Raw genomic sequence first — 22,717 nt, forward strand, 5'->3', positions numbered from 1 at the left:
CATTTGAAAGTTGTCTGTATCATATATGTTACTTTTGCTAACACGTAAGAGATTTGGATTGGACAAAAATTAGTTAGTCTAGAGTACAATTTTACAGATAGCGACAAAACTTTTTGTAACGGAATAATATGTACAGTAACAACCACTCAACATTTTGCAGAAAAGTTTTTTGTTAATAATTATCTTGTCAGAGCTAAATTGGAATCGACAGTGATAGGTTGAGATATAGACGTAAGTGAGTTTAAGATAATTGCTTTATTGGAGGAACTGAGGCACACTGTTTACTTTGTATTTATCTTTTATTTTAAATTCATTCATGGGATGTGGGTGTCGCTGGATAGACCAGCATTTATTGCCCATCCCTAATTGCCCTTGAGAAGGTGGTGGTAAGCTGCCTTCTTGAACCGCTGCAGTCCATGTTTGGTAGGTATACCCACAGTGCTGCTAGGCAGGGAGTTCCAGGATTTTGACCCAGCGACAGTGAAGTTCCAAATCAGGATGGTGTGTGGCTTGGAGGGGAACTTGCAGGTGGTGGTGTTCCCAACCATTTGCTGCCCTGGTCCTTCCAGGTAGCAGAGTTCGCGGGTTTGGAAGGTGCTGTCAAAGGAGCCTTGCTGCAGTACATCTTGTCGATGGTACACACTGCTGCCACTGTGCGTCAGTGGTGGAGGGAGTGAATGTTTGTGAATGGGGTGTCAATCAAGCGGGCTGCTTTGTCCTGGATGGTGTTGAGCTTCTTGAGTGTTGTTGGAGCTGCACCCATCCAGGCAAGTGGAGAGTATTCCATCACACTCCTGACTTGTGCCTTGTAGATGGTGGACAGGCTTTGGGGAGTTAGGAGGTGAGTTACTCGCCTCAGGATTCCTAGCCTCTGACTTGTTCTTGTAGCCATGGTATTTATATGGCTACTCCAGTTCAGTTTCTGGTCAATGGCAGCCACTAGGTTGTTGATAGTGGGGGATTCAGTGATGGTAATGCTGTGGAATGTCAAGGGGAGATAGTTAGATTCTCTCTTGTTGGAGATGGTCATTGCCTGGCACTTGTGTGGCGCGAATGTTAGTTGCCACTTATCAGCCCAAGCCTAGGTATTGTCCAGGTCTTGCTGCATTTCTACACGGACTGCTTCAGTATCAGAGGAGTCACAAATGGTGGTGAATATTGTGCAATCATCAGCGAACATCCCCACTTCTGACCTTATGATTGAAGGAAGGTCATTGATGAAGCAGCTGAAGATGGTTGGACCTAGGACACTACCCTGAGGAACTCCTGCAGTGATGTCCTGGAGATGAGATGATTGACCTCCAACAATCACAACCATCCTCTTTTGCGCTAGGTATGACTCCAACCAGCGGAGAGTTTCCCCCCTGATTCCCAATGCCTTCGGTTTTGCATGGGCTCCTTGATGCCATAGTCGGTCAAATGCTGCCTTGATGTCAAGGGCAGTCACTCGCACCTCACCTCTTGGGTTCAGCGCTTTTGTCCATATTTGAACCAAGGCTGTAATGAGGTCAGGAGTTGAGTGGCCCTGGCAGAACCCAAACTGAGCGTCACTGAGCAGGTTATTGCTAAGCAAGTGCCGCTTGATAGAACTGTCAACAACACCTTTCTTCACTTTACTGATGATTGAGAGTAGACTGATGGGGCGGTAATTGGTCGGGTTGGACTTTTTGTGTACAGGACATACCTGGACAATTTTCCACATTGCCAGCATTGTAGCTTTACTGGACCAGCTTGGCTAGGGGCGCGGCTAGTGCTGGAGCACAGGCCTTCGGTACTATTGCCAGAATGTTGTCAGGGCCCATAGCCTTTGCAGTATCCAGTACCTTCAGATGTTTGTTGACATCACGTGGAGTGAATTGAATTGGCTGAAGTCTGGCATCTGCGATGCTGAGGACTTCAGGAGGAGGCTGAGATGGATCATTAACTCAGCACTTCTGGCTGAAGACTGTTGCAAATGCTTCAGCCTTATCTTTTGCACTGATGTGCTGGGCTCCCCCATCATCTAGGATAGGGATATTTGTGTAGCCACCTCCTCCAGTTAGGTGTTTAATTGTCCACCACCATTCATGACTGGATGTAGCAGGCTGTACAGCTTACATCTGATCCATTGGCTTCAGGATTGCCTAGCTTTGTCTATTGCATGCTGTTTACGAACTTTGGCATGCAGATAGTCCTGTGTTGTAGCTTCACCAGGTTGACACCTCATTTTGAGGTATGCCTGGTGCTGCTCCTGGTCTGCCCTCTTCATTGAACCAGGGTTGATGGCCTGGCATATCTACTATTACCATGAGCTTACAGATTGTGGTTGAGTACATTTCTGCTGCTGCTGATGGCCTACAGCACCTTATAGATGCCCGGTTTTGTATTGCTAGATCTATTTGAAATCTATCCCATTTAGTGGGGTCGTAGTGCCACACAACATGATGGAGGATATCCTCAATGTGAAGGCAGGACTGCGTCTCCACAAGGACTGTGTGGTTGTCATTCCTACTAATACTGTCATGGACAGATGCATCTGCGGCAGGCAGATTAGTGAGGACAAGTATATTTTTCCCTTGTGTTGGTTCCCTCACCACCTGCCGTGACCCTGTCAGGCAGCTATGTCCTTTAGAACTTGGCCAGCTCGGTCAGTAGTGGTGCTACCGAGCCACTCTTAGTGATGGACATTGAAGTCCCCCACCCAGAGTACATTCTGTGCCATTACCACCCTCAGTGCTTCATCCAAGTGGTGTTCAACATGGAGGAGTACTGATTCATTAGCTGAGGGAGGGCAGTAGGTGGTAATGTGGGACAGGACATTTCTGGGGATGGTGATGGCAGTATCTGGGACATTGTCAGTAAGGAATGATTACGACTATGTCAGGCTGTTGCTTGACTAGTCTGTGGGACAGCTCTCGCAACTTTGGCACAAGCCCCCAGATGTTAGTAAGGAGGGCTTTGCAGGGTTGACAGGGCTGGGTTTGCTGTTCTCATTTCCAGTGCCTCAGTCAATGCCGGGTGGTCCATCTGGTTTCATTCCTTTTTATTGATTATATAGCAGTTAGATACAAATGAGTGGCTTGCTAGGCCATTTCAGAGGGCATTTAAGAGTCAACCACATTGCTGTGGGTCTGGAGTCACATGTAGGCCAGACCAGGTACAGACAGCAGATTTCCTTCCCTAAAGAACATTAGTGAACCAGATGGGTTTTTACAACATTGACAATGGTTTCACGGCAACCATTAGACTAGGTTTTAATTCCAGATTTATTAATTGAATTCAAATTCCACCTTCTGCTGTGGTGGGATTCAAACCCATGTCCTCGGGCAATAGCCTGGGTGTCTGGGTTACTACTCCACCGACAATACCACGACACCACTACATCCCCTATATCACCACCTTTGGTGAGTTTATGATAGTTTGCCCATGAGATGCTGTTGTTTCTGCATTTTAGAATCCAGGACCTAGTTTACCAGCCTATCACGATGAATAAACCTGTCTTAGCTACCTACTGTTAATCTCTCTGTCCCTTCCTGTCCTACTCTGTCTTACATGACTCTTCTGAAATACTATCTGCTCCATACTATAAAATTCTCCTGATTTGGAGATCACTGCCCTTTTGCTGGCTGTTCTGTCTTCAGACACATATTATAAGCAGGTGATTGCACAACCATTGACCATCACATTAAATTTTCTTGTGACAATAGTAGTGAGAAATGATAGGTCTTCCTATTGCTGATTTTTCTACTGCTTCACCTCAGTAACCACAATAACAATCCTCTCCTAGAGTTTCATGGTATATTGGATGAATTTGCACTCCTGACACAGTGGGAATCCACAGAGGTCATCCGATATGGTGTAGCTAGCTCTCGTCAACAAAAGTAATTCGCATTGGCATTGAATACTTGCTAGTGAGCTAATACAATTGTGCTGCTCTCTATTGATGTTTGTATGCTTAGCTACTATATAGGGAGAAATGTGCTTTAAATGGGACTGTGTTTTGATGGCAGTAGGTTGGCTGTACACTTTATATATATAGATTAATTTCCCCCATGTCTGTGGCTGAGTGAATAATTTTGTCAAATGCCCGTGGTGCAACATGTCAGGGCCTATCCCTGTATCTAGTGCTTTACAGCCAATGAAGTATTTTGAAGTGTAGGAAACGTGGCAGCCAATTTGTGAACAGCAAGCTCCCATAAACAAGGTGATATGACCAGATAATCTGTTTTTTGTGAAGCAGCCTACAACTCTCTCAGATCTCGGCACCCCTCTACTTCTGGCCTTTACACATCTTCGATTTTAATCGCTCCACCATTGGCGGCTGTGCCTTTAGCTGCCTGGACCCTAACCTCTGTAATTCCCTTTCTAAATCTCTCTGCCTCTCTCTTCTCCTTTAATACGTTCCTTAAAATCTACCTCCTTGACCAAGCTGTCCTAACATTTCCTTATATGGGTTGGTGTCAAATAGTGGTTGATAACACTCTAGTGAAACACCTTGGGATGTTTTATTACTTTGAAGGCGCTACATAAATGCAAGTTGTTGTTGTTACAGTCATCCACATGTACCCAATCCACACTCAAGTAATAATCAACTGAGACAAAATAAAGCTGGAGCACTTCTGGACAGTAAGAAGAAATGTGATAAGGTATTCTCCTTTTTTATTGTTGATTTATACTGTATGAATACAAATACAAAGTTTCTAGAAAGCTACAAAATGTCTACCACTTTTATTAGGAAGGCATTAAAATGTGTCATTAAAATGTGTCAAACATTTGCTGTAAAGGGCACACAAACTTGTGTTTCAGTGATGATCAAATAATTGCACTTAACTGTCATGGATATTTAGGTTATCACACATCTGTACCAAGAAAGCTAAGATACATCCTTTATACAAAGCACCTTTAAAAAATTCTCTGCACACAAACCCTATAAATTTCATATAACTATCCATAGTAATGATGAGTTTACATTGAAGCCAACATTTTAAATGTTTATAACCAAAAAAAGGTACCAGTACCTGCACATTAACAGCAATACAAACATACAGTACAGCTCGCAAGTTTGACAGAATCTCCTTCTTTGACACTTGATAAATTAGTGTTTTTTTCGAGCAGCTGAAAAGATCATTGGGACAGGATTGCAGGAGGACAAATCAGGGGTAAGGCAAGTGCTTGAAATAAATTAAAAGGGCAAACACACATTTAGCAGAAAAGTACTTCTATTTAATATAAACAAAAGAATCACAATATGATTATCAAATACAGCTGTGTTTCCCGTGCTGAGATTAATCACTGAGGACAAGGGTCTTGCCTTGGAACACAGGGAGTTTTACGTTAATTCATTTTTTGGGGGGTATATACAATCAAAAAAAAGAAATATCTATCAAATTTACCAGCTGTATGTGATATTAAAAGTAACCACTGACCATAGTTCAAAGCATCAGTTAAAGCCACAATACCATTTCATACACATTACATACAACACACAAAAAATAAGCAAACGTTAAATTCAATGAGTTATTTTATAAATGTGAGCAGACACACATGGCAATAAACAATTGTTTACAGAAGGAACTTGTAGATAGGAAAAAAAAAGTGAAAGGCTACTTAGGTTTAAAGGATACTAAACTCCTTTTATTGTCTTAACTCAGGCACATTTTTTTCCCTGGCTAATCTTCAATTGATCAAGTCACAGGCCACAACTGTACACAGGCTGCAATTAAACCATTTTCCAATACGGAGGTAACAGGGCTGTTCTGGAAATTAACACAGTTACGGTGAAATGCTTAATTTAATTCCAAGAGTACTCCACCGCAAAAAAAAATACATAATTCTAACGATCATCTACTGTGCGTTTGATTGCACAGGGTCACAAAGATTAGAGAAACTCCCACACACAGTTTCCACATTTCCCACACAAAAATAGTCAAATCTATACCCCATTAGCTTTTCCAGAATTACAGTAACAATTCGTAACTCCGCCCCCCACCCCCACAGCACTAACTTGTGCCAAAATGGCCTCATTGTGACAAACAGGTTTTTTCGACACAGATAAGCCTTTTTTTTTTGCATCCTTCAATCATTCAGACCTCGACTACTTGAGCTGTAGTGTGTTTGTGTGTGCGTCTATGTGTCTGTCTGCATGCCTGTGTGCACAGGTGCGTCTGAGCGTGCGTGTGTCTGCATGTCTGTGTGACACTGGTTTTAAACTCCTGTGGACAGGTCTACAAAGTGCCCTTTAAATTTGAAAAGCCTTACACAATAGATCTATCTGAAATGCAAATGTCATTCTGGACAAAGAAAAGGGACCATGGACCTCCAAAATGCATATAACTAACGATTAAAAAAACCCTCTCCAATGAATGAGTTGTCAGAAAGAAAGAAACGAGGCATTAATCCTAATTAAAATTCATCCAACAAACAGAATGCAAATTTTTAGTTCCCTCAAGGAAGTTTCTTTGCATTAAAAGAGATAATTTATATTCTATTGTTCAACTGTTCCTGAGTTATTGTTAGCCACAGAACAGTAATTTTAATGTGTAATGTGAAGCAAGTTGGCAAGTTACTGATGTACATCAGGGATCGGTGTACATGCATGCTCCTCATCCTGCTTCCCTGCAACACTCAAAACGGGTTGTCTAAAGTTGTTAACACTGCCATGGTTTATTCTATACCTAACTTTGTAGGAGACAAGTTTTCTCTGGTGCTGGGAGAGTCACTGATCAGGTTGTCTCTGCTCTTTCTCCTCCCATGCCCCAATTCAATGACCCACCTCAAAACAGCAGAGGTCCGCAGGAGTCCATCCAAGGTGCCGATATCAGTCGGAGGAATCCAACTTGTACCCTAGCTCCAGAATTGTAACAAGAGACTGTGTAGAATACACAATAATTCATGAATAATCACATTCCAGAAATCTCTCCAGTTCGTGGGAAATGAGTTTTAAAAAAAAATCATTGAGTTGTTGTGATCTGGAACGTGCTGCCTGGAAGTGGAAGCAGATTCAATAGTAACTTTCAAAAGGGAATTGGATAAATACTTGAAAAGGAAAACACAGGGATGTGTGGAAAGACTAACTGGATAGTTCTTTCAAAGAGCCAGCACATGCACAATGGGCTGAAAAGCCTCCTTTGGTACTGTGAGACTCTATGATTCAGGAATGGGACTCTCACACTCATGGTGCTGCCTTTAATATGCTTAGGGGGGAAAAAAAAAAAAGAGGTTGAAGTCAACAAGGCTTTGGACTGGAAACTGCAAGTTCCAAGTCTCTATATGAATGGTAAGCACATACAGGGATCTGAGACCTTCTCACACGGAAGGGGAATATTTCTCTACACCAAGATCCTCAACACTCACATCTTACATGAAACACTAACAATAGAGGTGATTCTGGTGGAGGTGCAATGCGAATATCAGATGGGATACTCCCCAGGACTGGAGTACGGTTCAGCTGGTAGCCCTCTTGCCCCAGAATCACAAGACTCTGGGTTCAAGACCCACTCCAGAGACTTGAGTACAAAAATCTAGGCTGGCAATACAGCACTGAGGGATTGCTGCACTGTCAGAAGTGCTGCTTTTCTGATGAGACATTAAAACTGAAGCCCTCTCAGGAGGATGTAAAAGAAGCCATGGCACTATTTCAAAGAGGAGGAGGGAGTTATCCCCATGGCCTGGCCATTTTTTAAAATCCCTCAATCAAGATCACAAAACAGATGATCACATTGCTGTTTGTGGGAGCTTGCTGTGTTTCCTGCATTACAGCAGAGACCACACTTCAAAAGTACTTCATTGGCTGTAAAGTGCTTTGAGATTTCCAGTGGTCAAGAAAAGCACTATATAAATGCGAGTCTTTCTTTCTTTATGCTCAAAGCCGATGAGAAGGCAGAAAATACTCGCAATATCTGACAAACGCTCTTAAAGGATGCTCTGAGGCAGAATCCCAGCACTTCAGAATATAGTTCAAGTGCTCTGGGAAATTGAAGCAATCCAATCAACGATGGATGATGACCTCAATCATTTTCTAGAATACAGAAGGCTGAGAGGTGATCGAATAGAGGTCTTTAAAATTATGAAGAAGTTCATTCGGGTAGACGTAAAGAAGATGTTTTCACTTGTGGAGAGACCAGAACTAGAGGTCACAGATAGAAGATAATCACTAATAAATCCAATAGGGAATTCAGAAGAAACTTCTTTAACCAGAGAATGATGAGAATGTGGAACTTACTACCACATGGAGTGGTTGAGGTGAATATTATAGATACATTTAAGGGGAAGCTGGATAAACACAAGAGGGAGAATGGAATAGGTTATGCTGATTTGTTTGGAAGAGTGGTGTGAGGAGGCTCTGTGAAGTATAAGCACCGGCACAGATCGGTTGGGCCGAATGGCCTGCTTTTGTGCTGCAGACTTTATGTAAACACAAAGAAACCAGAATGTTCCAACATCAAAACCAAGTGAACACTCCTGCATCAAGATTCACGTCACCGCTGTGATGGGTGGGATCTTCAGGTGGATGTTGGCGATGACCCAAGATTAATGCTCTTGCTGCCATCAGCACACAGGAAGGACAATGAAACCACTACTGAATAAAGATCTAGACCTGACTGTTTGTGGACCAAACAGTTCACTGTTAAGCCAGAAGAGACTGGAATGATAACAGGGATGAGGGACTTAATACATAGAGAGAGACTGGAGAAGCTGGGATTGTTCTCCTTAGAGCAGAAAAGAATAAGGCGGGATTTAATAGAGGTGTTCAAAATTATGAAGGGTTCTGATAGATCAGATAGGACCATAAATATAAGACAGTTTCTAATAAATCCAACAGGGAGAGAATTTAGAATGTGGAAGTTGCCACCACAGGTATACATAGTATACATGTATTTAAAGGGAAGCTAGATAAAGACAAGAGGGAGAAAGGAATAGAAGGATATGCTGATAGGATGAAATGATACAAGGTGGGAGGAGGCTCATGTGCAGCATGAACACCGACAGACTATTTGTGTCCAATGTCCTGTTTCTGTGCTGCAAATGCTACCTAATTTTAGATAAAACAAACCCCATATTTAATCTGTAGTTATACCATGTTGGAGGGTAGCACAATGTGTTTCTTAACAGGATAACTTAATCAGTATTATTTAATCTACAAACCATAGTTTCTCCCGCCTCCACAACAGGCACTGTATCTGTGCAAGCTCGATTCTGACACAGTACTGTCAAGGCTATAGTTTTAGCTGATAACCTTTTCACGATTTCTCATACAACGGTGAAAATCCGCCCCAAGATTCAAACTCTATAACATCCGCTAAAAAAATAAATTACAATAACTGTTATTTTTGCTTCCGCTGTACAATTTTTTTAACCTCTTTGAATACGTGTCTTGGCTTCTCTGAACACACTTCTTCTAAATGCCACCTTCAGATTTATTCCATTTCAATCTTCTTGCAGTACTCAGCTCAGTAAAAGGCATTAAAGGTGATCACTCATTTATTTCTTATTTGGTTTCTGGTCTGTGCACAATTTATTTTTCATTTGACTGAACAGATCTTTTCTAGGCTGGAATATCAAAAAACAAAGGCACTTACGTGCTGGAGTGCAGGAAATGTATGAAGATCGTTATTTGGTCATTAGTTAGTAAAGGCATGCTTCAAAACAGCTGGTTACTCTTGCTTTCTGCTCTGTGCTGGTCGTAATCCAAACTGTGAAAAAAGGTCCTCGTTTGACTGAGTTAAAAGCGATTGTTTTGTCACTGGCAATTAGTTGGCGTAATGATTTAACACACTTTTTGGAAAAAAAACCTCTCAAAAGTGTGTTTGGATTCACTACTCAACACAGGTATGTTGGAAACGATCACAGTAACAAGACAAAACACTTAACAAATCTCAAAGCACAGTATTCTCCAATTTAAATGTGTAGATCTACAGGTGAACTGTAGTTTCCTATTGTACGCTTTTAAGGCACTGATTAATCTACGCTTTGGCAGCACTGAATTAAAATTATATCAGAAAAAAACATTACTGATAACGTATCAGAAACTTCCAGCTTAGGAAAGAACTCACAGCCTCAGTAACATCTTATTTGGATTTCATTAATTTCTTACAATGGACAGTGATCACAATAGTGTTTTCCATATACATGTTTAATTGTGTAAAGACAAATGCTTTAAAATCATGGCATTTTCTCCTCGAATTCCCGAAAATGAACATTTAGTGACTGTGCCACTGCTGAATATTCCAAAGTACAGAAGTTCCAACTTAAATCCAAAAGCTTATGCACGTTAAGTTGGTTCGTTTACACCTTACCTGCCAAATTAACGTGGAAAATGCACATCTGATTACATGCGCAAGTACCAAAGTTGAAACACACACACAAAAAAGCGAGACACCCCCACAAGAGCATTTTGTGTCTCAAAAGGAATCAAGTGCTCAGGACAGACGGGCGTCATTAGCCCCCTGCTTGCCTGGATGTAATGCTGCTGGCAGTTTCTTTCAGTTCACAGAATCACACACCACCACACTGATCGTCAACTTAAGGACACAAATCACGCTGGTTCATTTACAAGCCTCTTAAAGCTAGCAACATTACAAACATACGTCGGGACCATATATGAGTACTGAACTAATTCCCTGTGGTTTTTCTAAACATGCATTTCTCCCAGACGCAAAAAAAAATACACATTTTTTTTTTAAAGTAAATTTCCAACCACTATTACAAAATAGAATTATAGAAATGTACAAAAACACTGTGCTGTTTCTTAATTCACAGTATTCTCATCAAAAATTCTTGTGATACGGTCATAGTTTCATTTTGGTGTTAGAAGGCCTCCATCTCATCCTGATCGAGGATCTAAAACAATGCACCTGCTATCTCTACACAAATACAAATCCCCATGCAAACTATCACCAGGAACTGAGCCAAGATTTCTTTTTCTGTGGGTCAGAAGGGGTTAAGTGGTCAAATTCCTGTTTCTCCTGTGAAAAGTGGACTTTTTTCTTACATGGCGGAATTCTGATTTTTACTTTTATACCCAGCGTATACTCTCAAAACAAGGAGTTTCAACCTTCAGAAACTTACTTCCCTCAGTGGTGCCTGACCTGTTAACCATTTCCTCACTTATCTACCATGTTTAGGAATCGACCTCCCCCAAAAATGCTTACAAAATAACAGCTCGCATCTTTCTTCCTGCAAATAAAAATTAAAAACTTTGTGCACTTTTTGCAGACATCACTGAACAATACTGCCACATCAAGTGGCTGAAACAGATCCCATCCCCGTTTTGACTCGATCAAAAATCGACATACTTCTGTCCGCACGCTCTCATGCTCAGGAAAATTTAGCATCCAGCACCATCTTGAAGACTGTTTAGCACGTTTTCTCAGTAGGCTTTACTTGAACTGTTCAGTTAGTTAGTGTTGCAAATTACTGTATTCCAATTCAACGTCTTAAAAATAAGGAGTGTATGTTTATTTTAGTTTTAAAAATTAAGGAAACCTGAAAGCAAATAGATCTGGTGACTGTTAAATGACTGACATTCTTTCACCAGCATTGCAATACCTGTTGACCTGAAGCCAAGAACTTCAGCCTGATGCTATCTCCTGCATATTCACATGTGGATAAATATATACCTGTGAATATATCATCTTTGGAAAAAAAACTCTTTAAATAAATTATCTTTACAAAGGCAGACAGTCATCCCACAGTTAAATGCATTGTGTCTACAATCATTATGTTCCTGTTTTTTTTTTGTGTTTTCTGTCGTCACAGAAAAACTTGTACTGACTAGACGACACTACCACAATTATTAAAAGAAAATTTTTTTTCAGACACGACAGTCCCATTTTTCTGATGTAGTAACCCAACAGGTATTTTTCTTAAAAAAGGTATTCTGAAGCACATGTAATTCATTATAAAAAGCTATCACAAGGTACCATAATTCACAGCTGTTGATGTATATATACACACACACACGCACACACACACACACAATTAAAAAGGCTACCCACATCAAAACTCAGATGTGTTCTTGGTGTGTCAATTGATTTGAGGCACTGCCACGTGTATTGAGGTTTTAAGCTACTGAACTGCAGCTGTGTGTGTTTTTTCTCTCCAGAAGGGCAATGAAACTTCCAAGGGTTACTCCTTCATAAGCCTATAGGTGTGATGCTGCGCTCCGTGTTCGCTGGTTGAGACTTCAAACACACACGCCATGCACAGAAGTGTCTCCTGCGTATCCCTGTTTGTTACAACCTGGGGCAAACAAAAAAAAAACCTTAGCATGTCTTTTGCAACAAAGAAAACAAAACAGCAATCGGTATTTATATCGCGCCTTTAACGAAGTAAAACACCCCAAGGCACTTCACAGGAGGGTTATCAGACAGAATTTGACACCCGAGTCACACGTGACCAAATGGATCTCTGCAACCTCCACCAGCCCTACAGCACCCCTAGAGATCAGAGCTGGTCTAACTCTGTACCCCAACACGTCTCCAATTTGCATTGTTCCACCACTGGCAGCCGTGTCTTCAGCTGCTGAGATTTTAAGCGCTCAGTCTTGTAAGTTCTGATTGACCAGTGCCCACAGCCTTTTGGGGGAAGAGAGTTCCAGATTTCCAAGACAGTTTGTATGAAAAAGCATTTCTTGATTTCACTCCTGATTCAGCCTAGTTCCAATTCCGAGATTGAGCCCACTTTGTTCTGAATTCCACCACTACCCTATTGAATCCCTTTATCATTTTAAGCACCTCAATCAGATCATCCCTCAACCTTCTAAACAAAGGAATACAAATCACATTTCTGCAAACAGTCCTTGTGATTTAACCCTTTTAGCCCCGGTATCATTGTGGTGAATCTGCACTGTACCCCTCCAAGGCCAACATATCTTTCCTGAGGTGCAGTGCCCAGAACTGAAAACAGTTACTCCCGATGAGGTGCGAACAAGGCTTTGTACAACTGAACTTTACTGAGCGAACTGAATTGGGGAAATCACAGAATAATACAGTACAGAAGGAGGCCATTCAGCCCATCGTGCCTGTGCCAGCTCTTCGAAAGAGCTATTCAATGAGCCCCACTCCCCCACCGCTCTTTCCCCATAGCCCTGCAAATTGTTCCTTTTCAAGTATTTATCCAATTCCCTTTTGAAAGTTACCACTGAATCTGCTTCCACCGCCCTTTCAGGCAGCGCGTTCCAGATCACAACAACTCACTGTGTAAAAAATATTCTCATGTCTTTTTCTCATGGCATTTTTTGCCAATTATCTTAAATCTGTGTCTACTGGTTACTGACCCCCACCCCACCACCCTGCCAGTGGAAACAAGTTTGTCTTTATCTGTTCTATCAAAAACATTCATCATTTTGAACACCTCTATTAAATCTCCTCTTAACCTTCTCTGCTCTAAGGAAAACAGTACCCACTTCTCTAGTCTATCCATGTAACTGAAGCCCTCATACCATTCTAATAAATCTTTTCTGCACCTCCTCTAATATGTGGTGCCCAGAATTGGAAACAATACTCTAACCAGTTTTTTTATAAAGATCCACCATAACTTCCTTGCTTTTGTACTCTATTATTTTATATATAAAGCCCAGTGTCCCGTATGCTTTTTTAAAAAAAAACAGACAACACCTCATATCCATGTAACCAGTGTTAATTTATTTTTTTGTGTCAGCCTAAGCTGGTGGGTAGAGCTTTGATTTAACCAGCAATCCAAAGACCTCAAACTGCGTGGTGCTCCCTCAGTACTGCTCCTCCGACAGTGCAGCACTCCCTCCGACGGTGTGGTGCTCCCTTAGTGCTGCCCCCTCCGACAGTGTAGCATTCCCTCAGTACTGCCCCTTCGATGGTGTAGTATTCCCTCAGTACTGCCCCTCCGACGGTGTAGCAGTACCTCAGTACTGTCCCTCCTACAGTGCGGCACTCCCACAGTGCTGGCCCTCAGATGGTGTGGTGCTCCCTCAGTGCCGCCCCTCCGATGGTGTAGCGGTCCCTCAGTATTGTCCCTCCTACGGTGCGGCACTCCCACATTGCAGTGCTCCCTCAGTACTGCCCCTCCGACAGTGCAGCGCACCCTCAGTGCTGAACCTCTAGGACAGTGCAGCACTCCCTCAGTGCTGCCCTTTAGACGGTGTGGTGCTCACTCAGTGCTGCCCTTCAGTGCTGCCTCTCAGACAGTGCAACACTCCCTCAGTGTTGCCCCTCCGATGGCGTGGCGTTCCCTCAGCGTCAGCCTAGAATTTGTGCTCAGGTTTCTGGGGTGGGGGTTGAAACCATAACCTTCTGTCTCTGAGGGGAGAATGCAACCCACTGAGTTAATTAATGTCAAAGTAACTATTCATTATTCTGCTCGCTTGAGACCAGGGCCGCAACAAGAATTTCGTCAAGAGTACAATATCAATAAGGGTCACCGCAACAGGTCTGTTCTTACTGGTTGCAGTTTCTGCCACCAGTGCAGTTGACCCCAGCTTTCAAGTCTCAGTTAGTTGAAATAATTTTCTGGGAAGTTCTGCGAACATTACAGTGGTTCACCTCAGAGGTTCACGTATAAGCAATTGGAAGCATGCCAGATAGAGTAAGTGAGACAAAGTCAGAGTGACAGAAAGAGCAAAAGAGACAGAGACAAGAAAAAGACTTGAAAGGGAGGGACAGAGAGAGAGAGAGCAAGAGATACAGTGAAGGAGAAAGAGGGAGATAAACAGAGAAGAAAAAGCAGAGATAAAAGAGAAAGAAAAAAGAAACAAAGTTCAGGGGCATTCAGAATTTGGAGTGGGGTGGGGACAGCAGAAAGAGAAGGAACATAATTAATCTCAAAATGAATCTGTAAACTATGTTTGTCCCTGGCACCAGCTGTTTGCACTCTGGCTCAAGTTAATCCTGACATAAACTGGACGATCATTTTAAGAAGCTTACACGGTACAGCCCTAGATTCATGGTCTAAAGTGAAATTCTCCACAGCATTCGCCCAAGTCAGGCCACTGCAGGAACAGAGCGAGTACGAAATCTCACTGGAGGGTGATGTGCAGCTCAGGAATTCTCTTCCCCAGAGAGCAGTGGAGGCTGGGTCATCGAATATATTCGAGGCTGAGTTAGACAGATTTTTGATTGACAAAGGAGTCAAGGGTTATGGGGAACAGGCAAGAAAATGGAGTTAGGCCACAATTGAATCAGCCATGATCTTACTGAATGGCGGAGCAGGCTTGAGGGACTGAATAAGCTACTCCTGCTTCTATTTCTTATGTTCCATACAAAGATTTCCTAACAAGTAGGGGTCCAGATAAGAGTTAACTGGGTGAGGAGGGAAGGAAGAGGAGATATTGGTCCAGAATTTGTTGGAGCATGCCCCATTTGTTAACTATTTCCCCATGCCCTTTAGCCCCTAAATGCTTTTGTACTGTAACTTGCTGGGAGTGTGAGTTGACAAAGGCACAGCAACGGCAATGGGGTATCTGAGAGCTCAGTGAGCTGCAGGACAATAGTCAATGGTCAGCTATTACTCAGCTGATAGCTCTCTCTCCTCCGAGTCAAAAGGCTGTCGGTTGAAACCCCACTCCAGGGACTGAGCACAAAAATCTAGGCTGACATTCCAGTGAAGTACCGAAGGAGTGCTGCTCTGTCAGAGATGCCATCTTTCGAACGAGCCGTTAAACCGAGGCCCCACCTGGCCTCTTAGGTGGACGTAAAAGATCCCATGGTCACTATGTTGAAGAGCAAGGGAGTCATCCCCAGTATCCAGGGATATTTATCTCTCAACCAACATCACTAAAACAGACTATCCGGTCATTATCACATTGCTGCTTGCGGGATCTTGCTGGGCACAAACTGACTACTGTGTTTCCGACATCACAACAGTGACTACCCTTCCAAACGTACATCATTGGCTGTGAAGTGCTTTGGGAGGTCCCGTAGTTGCGACAGGCGCTATATAAATGCAAGTATTCTTTTCCTATCTTTCTATCTCCTTCACCAATGAGATTTAGGGATCGAGAGAAAAAGAGGAACGAATGAGAAGGAAATCAGGTGAGTTAGAGTCAAATCAGGGACAGAAAGAGAAACAGAGACGAAATGAGACTGAGAGAGAGAAAAAAAGGCGAAGGAAAAGATATAAAAATGTAAAACTTGACATTTTTTTAAAAATCTAACAATTTTCTACCTGCAGGAATGAGAATGAAAAGTTTAAATTGTTCTCTTTCTGAGCCAGACAGATTGACTGGCATTGCATTAACAATTATCATGTTGTTAAAAGGGTACTCACACTCCTGCCCTAACTTTCTGCGGCAAGTTTAAAAGGGCAATTCATATGCAAATACTGCAAAGTTCTTCTAAGTAATGGGGTGAGTAGGGGCGACAGGCTGTTTGTGTGAAGCTAATGGCAGAGCGGGGTAAATCGAGCAGCAAGTTCCAGAGATTCGCAACTCAAGGCATATCTCTTCACCCCTTGAATTCGCTGGGTGATTTGCACATTATTCACAGTGCGTGTCCTTAACACAGCTAGTTTGCCAGCAAATTTTGGACTACTATTTCTTAAAAAGTAAATCTCCCCATTCCAGGAGTGATGTTCATGGGGTCAGAATTATTTGAACACAGTTATATGATCATGGAAACAGGAGGAGGCCATTTAGCCCCTCAAGCCTGTTCCACCATTCAACTAGGTTCTGACTAATCTGTGGCCTAACCCCATTTACCTCCCTTTGACCCATATCTCTAGAGGTTAACATAAACCTATCAATCTCAGATTTAAAATTGACAATTGATTTAGCGTCAATTGCCATTTGCAGAAGAGTTTGAAACTTCTGCCGCCTTTTGCGTGTAGAAGCGTTTCCTAATTCCGCGCCTGAAAGGTCTGGCTCTAATTTTTAAAGTATGCCCTCAGTCCTCGACTCCCCAAACAGCAGAAATAGTTTCTCCCAATTTATCCTATCTGTTCCCCTGAATATCTTGAAAACTTTGACCAAATCAGCCCTTAACCTTCCAAGTTCTAAGGAACATAACACAAGTATGTTTAATATCTTCTCATAATTTATCCCTTGGAGTCTAGGCATTATTCTGTAAATCTACACTGCACTCCCTCCAAGGCTAATATATCCTTCCTAAGATGCGGTGCCCAGAACTGTTCACACTGCACGTGCTCAGTGAGTTCTGGAGTTTTAAATGAGCTCAAGAACAAAGACTCACCAACAAAATAGTGAAGTTTTCCAAAACGCTGTTCATCATGTACTTCTCCGGTAAGTGTTTAAGCTTGTGAATAAAATTGATCATATATTCACACATGGGAGATCGGTTTATTCTGTACACAAAACGCCCGTTCTCAAACCTTGCATATTCAGTCTAAGAGGAAAACGGGAAAGAAAGTATGAATTCATATAATTTTGATAAAGTTGAGTCTCATAAAACTATGATCAATTTCAAGGATGAATCAGTTTTTCACTGTTACAGAAAGTTAATGCCTGCATTCGGGCTCCCCCAGCTGGTATATAGAATGCACTGCAACTAGAAAGAAAAAAATTCACATTTTAATTATGGGTAAGGAAGGCCCTCCAGCCCATGCTGGCCCACTGATCCAGACCCTCATATCTGCACCCCTGCTGCAATGCATCACTGAAATGATTCTTAAATGATTGCAGGATCCATTCCATGTGTAGTTTGCTCTTTGCGTGAAGATATCAATCCTAAATTTGTCTCTTATTGGTTTGAACCTGTGTCCGACTCTCTCACTTTCGTTTGAAGTGGCATTTTGGAATTAACTTTTCCATACCCTTAATTACCCGGGGTAGGCGGTGGCGTAGTGGTATTATCACTGGACTAATAACCCAGAGACCCAGGGTATTTCTCTGGGGACATGGGTTCAAATCCCACCACAGCAGAAGGTGGAATTTGAATCTAATTAATAAATCTGGAATTAAAAAGCTAGTCTAATTAGATTAGAGATACAGCACTGAAACAGGCCCTTCGGCCCACCGAGTCTGTGCCGAACATCAACCACCCATTTATACTAATCCTACACTAATCCCATATTCCTACCAAACATCCCCACCTGTCCCTATATTTCCCTACCACCTACCTATACTAGTGACAATTTATAATGGCCAATTTACCTATCAACCTGCAAGTCTTTTGGCTTGTGGGAGGAAACCGGAGCACCCGGAGAAAACCCACGCAGACACAGGGAGAACTTGCAAACTCCACACAGGCAGTACCCGGAATCGAACCCAGGTCCCTGGAGCTATGAGGCTGCGGTGCTAACCACTGCGCCGCCATGAAACCATTGTCAATTGTTGTAAAAACCCATCTGGTTCACTAATGTCCTTTAGGGAAGGAAATCTGCTGTCCTTACCTGGTCTGGCCTACATGTGACTCCAGACCCACAGCAATGTGGTTAACTCTTACATGCCCTCTGAAATGACCTAGCAAGCCACTCAGTTATATCTAACTGCTACAAAGTCTATAAAAAGGAATGAAACTGGACGGACCACCCGGCATCGACCTAGGCACCGGAAACGACAACGGCAAACCCAGCCCTGTCGACCCTGCACAGTCCTCCTTACTAACATCTGGGGGCTTGTGCCAAAGTTGAGAGAGCTGTCCCACAGACTAGTCAAGCAACAGGCTGACATAGTCATACTCACGGAATCATACCTTACAGACAATGTCCCAGACACTGCCATCACCATCCCCGGGTATGTCCTGTCCCACCGGCAGGACAGACCCAGCAGAGGTGGTGGCAGAGTGGTATACAGTAGGGAGGAAGTTGCCCTGGGAGTCCTCAACATCGACTCCGGACCCCATGAAGTCTCATGGCATCAGGTCAAACATGGGCAAGGTAACCTCCTGCTGATTACCACCTACCGCCCTCCCTCAGCTGATGACTCCGTACTCCTCCATGTTGAACACCACTTGGAGGAAGCACTGAGGGTGGCAAGGGCACAAAATGTACTCTGGGTGGGGGACTTCAATGTCCATCACCAAGAGTGGCTCGGTAGCACCACTACTGACCGAGCTGGCTGAGTCCTAAAGAACATAGCTGCTAGACTGGGTCTGCGGCAGGTAGTGGGGGAACCAACACGAGGGAAAAACATACTTGACCTCGTCCTCACCAATCTGCCTGCCGCAGATGCTTCTGTCCATGACAGTATTGGTAGGAGTGACCACCGCACAGTCCTTGTGGAGACACAGTCCCGCCTTCACATTGAGGATACCGTCCATCGTGTTGTGTGGCACAATCACCGTGCTAAATGGGATAGATTTCGAACAGATCTAGCAATGCAAAACTGGGCATCGATGAGGCGCTGTGGGCCATCAGCAGCAGCAGAATTGTACTCAACCACAATCTGTAACCTCATGGCCCGGCATAACCCCCACTCTACCATTACCATCAAGCCAGCAGACCAACCCTGGTTCAATGAAGAGTGCAGGAGGGCATGCCAGGAGCAGCACCAGGCATACCTCAAAAAGAGGTGTCAACCTGGTGAAGCTACAACAATGGACTACTTGCATGCCAAACTGCGTAAGCAGCATGCGATAGACAGAGCTAAGTGATCCCATAACCAACGGATCAGATCTAAGCTCTGCAGTCCTGCCATATCCAGCCGTGAATGGTGGTGGACAATTAAACAACTAACTGGAGGAGGTGGCTCCACAAACATCCCCATCCTCAATGTTGGGGGAGCCCAGCACATCAGTGCGAAAGATAAGGCTGAAGCATTTGCAACAATCTTCAGCCAGAAGTGCCAAGTTGATGATCCATCTCGGCCTCCTCCTGAAATCCCCAGCATCACAGATACCAGACTTCAGCCAATTCGATTCACTCCGCGTGATATCAAGAAACGACTGAAGGCACTGGATACTGCAAAAGCTATGGGCCCTGACAATATTCCAGCAACAGTACTGAAGACTTGTGCTCCAGAACTTGCCGCGCCCCTAGCCAAGCTGTTCCAGTACAGCTACAACACTGGCATCTACCCTGCAATATGGACAATTGTCCAGGTATGTCCTGTACACAAAAAACAGGACAAGTCCAACGCAGCCAATTACTGCCCCATCAGCCTACTCTCAATCATCAGTAAAGTGATGGAAGGTGTCATCAACAGTGCCATCAAGCGGCACTTGCTGAGCAAGTGACGCTCAGTTTGGGTTCCGCCAGGGCCTCTCAGCTCCTGACCTCATCACAGCCTTGGTTCAAACATGGACAAAAGAGCTGAACTCAAGAGGTGAGGTGAGGTGAGAGTGACTGCCCTTGACATCAAGGCAGCATTTGACCGAGTATGGCATCAAGGAGCCCTAGCAAAACTGAGGTCAATGGGAATCAGGGGGAAAACCCTCCACTCGCTGGAGTCATACCTAGCGCAAAGGAAGATGGTTGTGGTTGTTGGAGGTCAATCATCTGAGCTCTAGGACATCACTGCAGGAGTTCCTCAGGGTAGTGTCCTAGGCCCAACCTTCTTCAGCTGCTTCATCAATGACCTTCCTTCAATCATAAGGTCAGAAGTGGGGATGTTCGCTGATGATTGCACAATGTTCAGCACCATTCGTGACTCCTCAGACACTGAAGCAGTTCGTGTAGAAATGCAGCAAGACCTGGACAATATCCAGGCTTGGGCTGATAAGTGGCAAGTAACATTCGCGCCACACAAGTGCCAGGCAATGACCATCTCCAACAAGAGAGAATCTAACTATCTCCCCTTGACATTCAATGGCATTACCATCACTGAATCCCCCACTATCAACATCCTAGGAGCTACCATTGACCAGAAACTGAACTGGAGTAGCCATATAAATACCGTGGCTACAAGAGCAGGTCACAGGCTAGGAATCCTGAGGCGAGTAACTCACCTCCTAACTCCCCAAAGCCTGTCCACCATCTACAAGGCACAAGTCAGGAGTGTGATGGAATACTCTCCACTTGCCTGGATGGGTGCAGCTCCAACAACACTCAAGAAGCTCGACAGAATCCAGGACCAAGCAGCCCGTTTGATTAGCACCCCATCCACAAATATTTACTCCCTCCACCACTGGCGCACAGTGGCAGCAGTGTGTACCATCTACAAGACGCACTGCAGCAATGCACCAAGGCTCCTTAGACAGCACCTTACAAACCCATGACCTCTACCAACTAGAAGGACAAGGGCAGTAAATACATGGTAACATCACCACCTGCAAGTTCCCATCCAAGTCACGCACCATCCTGACTTGGAACTATATCGCCGTTCCTTCACTGTCGCTGGGTCAAAATCCTGGAACTCCCTTCCGAACAGCACTGTGGGTGTACCTACCCCAAATGGAGTGCAGCGGTTCAAGAAGGCAGCTCACCACCACCTTCTCAAGGGCAATTAGGGATGGGCAATAAATGCTGGCCTAGCCAGTGACGCCCACATCCCATGAATGAATAAAAAAAAAATTTGTATCTCTCTATAAGGTCACCTCTCAGATAACTCTTTCACAGTCTGAAAACCCCAAGTTCTTTCAGCCAGTAAAAGACTTCAGGAGGATACAGACAGCTTAATGGAATGGGCACAGGTGGTGGGTACAATTTTTTTTTTTTTTAAACTTTGCTCCCCATCTCCAGTTACCCCTTGAGAAGGTGCTGGTCAGCCATCTTCTTGTACTGCTGCAGTGTGTGGCGAATGTACACCATGTTGTTAGGGAGGGAGTTCCACGATTTTGACCCAGCAACAATGAAGGGACGGTGACATAGTTCCAAATCAGGATTGTTATGTGACTTGGAGGTGCTGGTGTTCCCAGGCACCATAGGATGTGGACGTCACAGGTTTGGGAAGTGCTGTCGAGGAAGCCTTGGTGAGTTCCTGCAGGCCATCCAGTAGATGGTACTCCAGCTATAGTGGAGGGAGTGAGTTCCACACTTTGACCACCTTCATCTCACTCTATCAGCATATCCTTCTATTCCTTTCTCCCTCATGTACATATCTAGCTTCCTCATAAATGCGTCTATGCTATTTGCCTCAACTCCCTGTGGTAGTGAGTTCCACATTCTCACCACTCTCTGGGTAATGATGTCTCTCCTACATTCTCTATTGGATTTATTAGTGACTATCTTATAGTTGTGACCCTAGTTCTATTCTCACCTGCAAGTGGAAACAATTTCTCTATATCTACCCCTTCAAACCCTTTAATTCAAATGAATCTTTGCCTGACATTCAGGTTTGTAGCCTAACAATTCCTTTGAAAATCCTAAAAACCTCAATTAAATCACCCCTTAGCCTTCTATATTCCAGGGAATATAAATCTAGTTTAATTAATCTCTCTTCATAATCTAATCCTTGGAGGCCTGGTAACATTCTGGTGAATCTGTACTGCACTCTTTCCAAGGCTAGTTCAACAGTAAGTATCAAGTACACCAGAGAACTCTCAGCACTAGTCTGAAATAAATCTTGCTTTACACCAACACCTTTGCTGTAAGGTAAATGCAACCTTTATCTCAAAACAAAAGATTTGCACTCGGGTCTTAGCTCAGGTTTGGGTTTGTCAGGCCTGATCGGGTCACGAGAGGGAGGGAAGGATCCAGCCGAAGTAGAATGCAATTAACTTGCATAGCCCTTGGATGTGATGTTTGCATTGGCATTTCTAACTTTTCAGAACATATTTAACAGAGATGGGGATATAGAATCATGCAGCACAGAAGGAGGCCATTTGGCCAATCGTGTGCCAGCATTTTTTTTTTGGAAGAGCTGTCCCATAGTCCCACTCCGCCTGCTTTTTCCCCCACAGCCCTGCAAATTTTTTTCACCTCAGTTATATAT

The 22,717-nt window shown here is 43.6% G+C and overlaps 1 protein-coding gene across 7 annotated transcripts in view; it reads right to left on the bottom strand.

Moving 5' to 3' along the window:
- Positions 1–4,605: 4,605 nt before the first annotated feature.
- The window catches only part of LOC137377196 (transcriptional enhancer factor TEF-1), a 301,232-nt gene continuing 283,120 nt past the window's right edge, over positions 4,606–22,717 (bottom strand). For all 7 annotated transcript variants that reach the window (XM_068046673.1, XM_068046670.1, XM_068046672.1 and 4 more), the window contains 2 exons: positions 17,139–17,291; positions 4,606–12,219 (listed from right to left, as the gene is read on the bottom strand). In XM_068046673.1, coding sequence (XP_067902774.1) covers positions 12,106–12,219; positions 17,139–17,291 — 267 coding nt within the window. In that variant the 3' untranslated portion in view covers positions 4,606–12,105. The remainder of the gene's footprint in view (positions 12,220–17,138; positions 17,292–22,717) is intronic.

The sequence above is a fragment of the Heterodontus francisci genome, chromosome 14 (genome assembly GCF_036365525.1).
Source record: "Heterodontus francisci isolate sHetFra1 chromosome 14, sHetFra1.hap1, whole genome shotgun sequence".
NCBI classification, from domain to species: Eukaryota; Metazoa; Chordata; class Chondrichthyes; order Heterodontiformes; family Heterodontidae; genus Heterodontus; species Heterodontus francisci.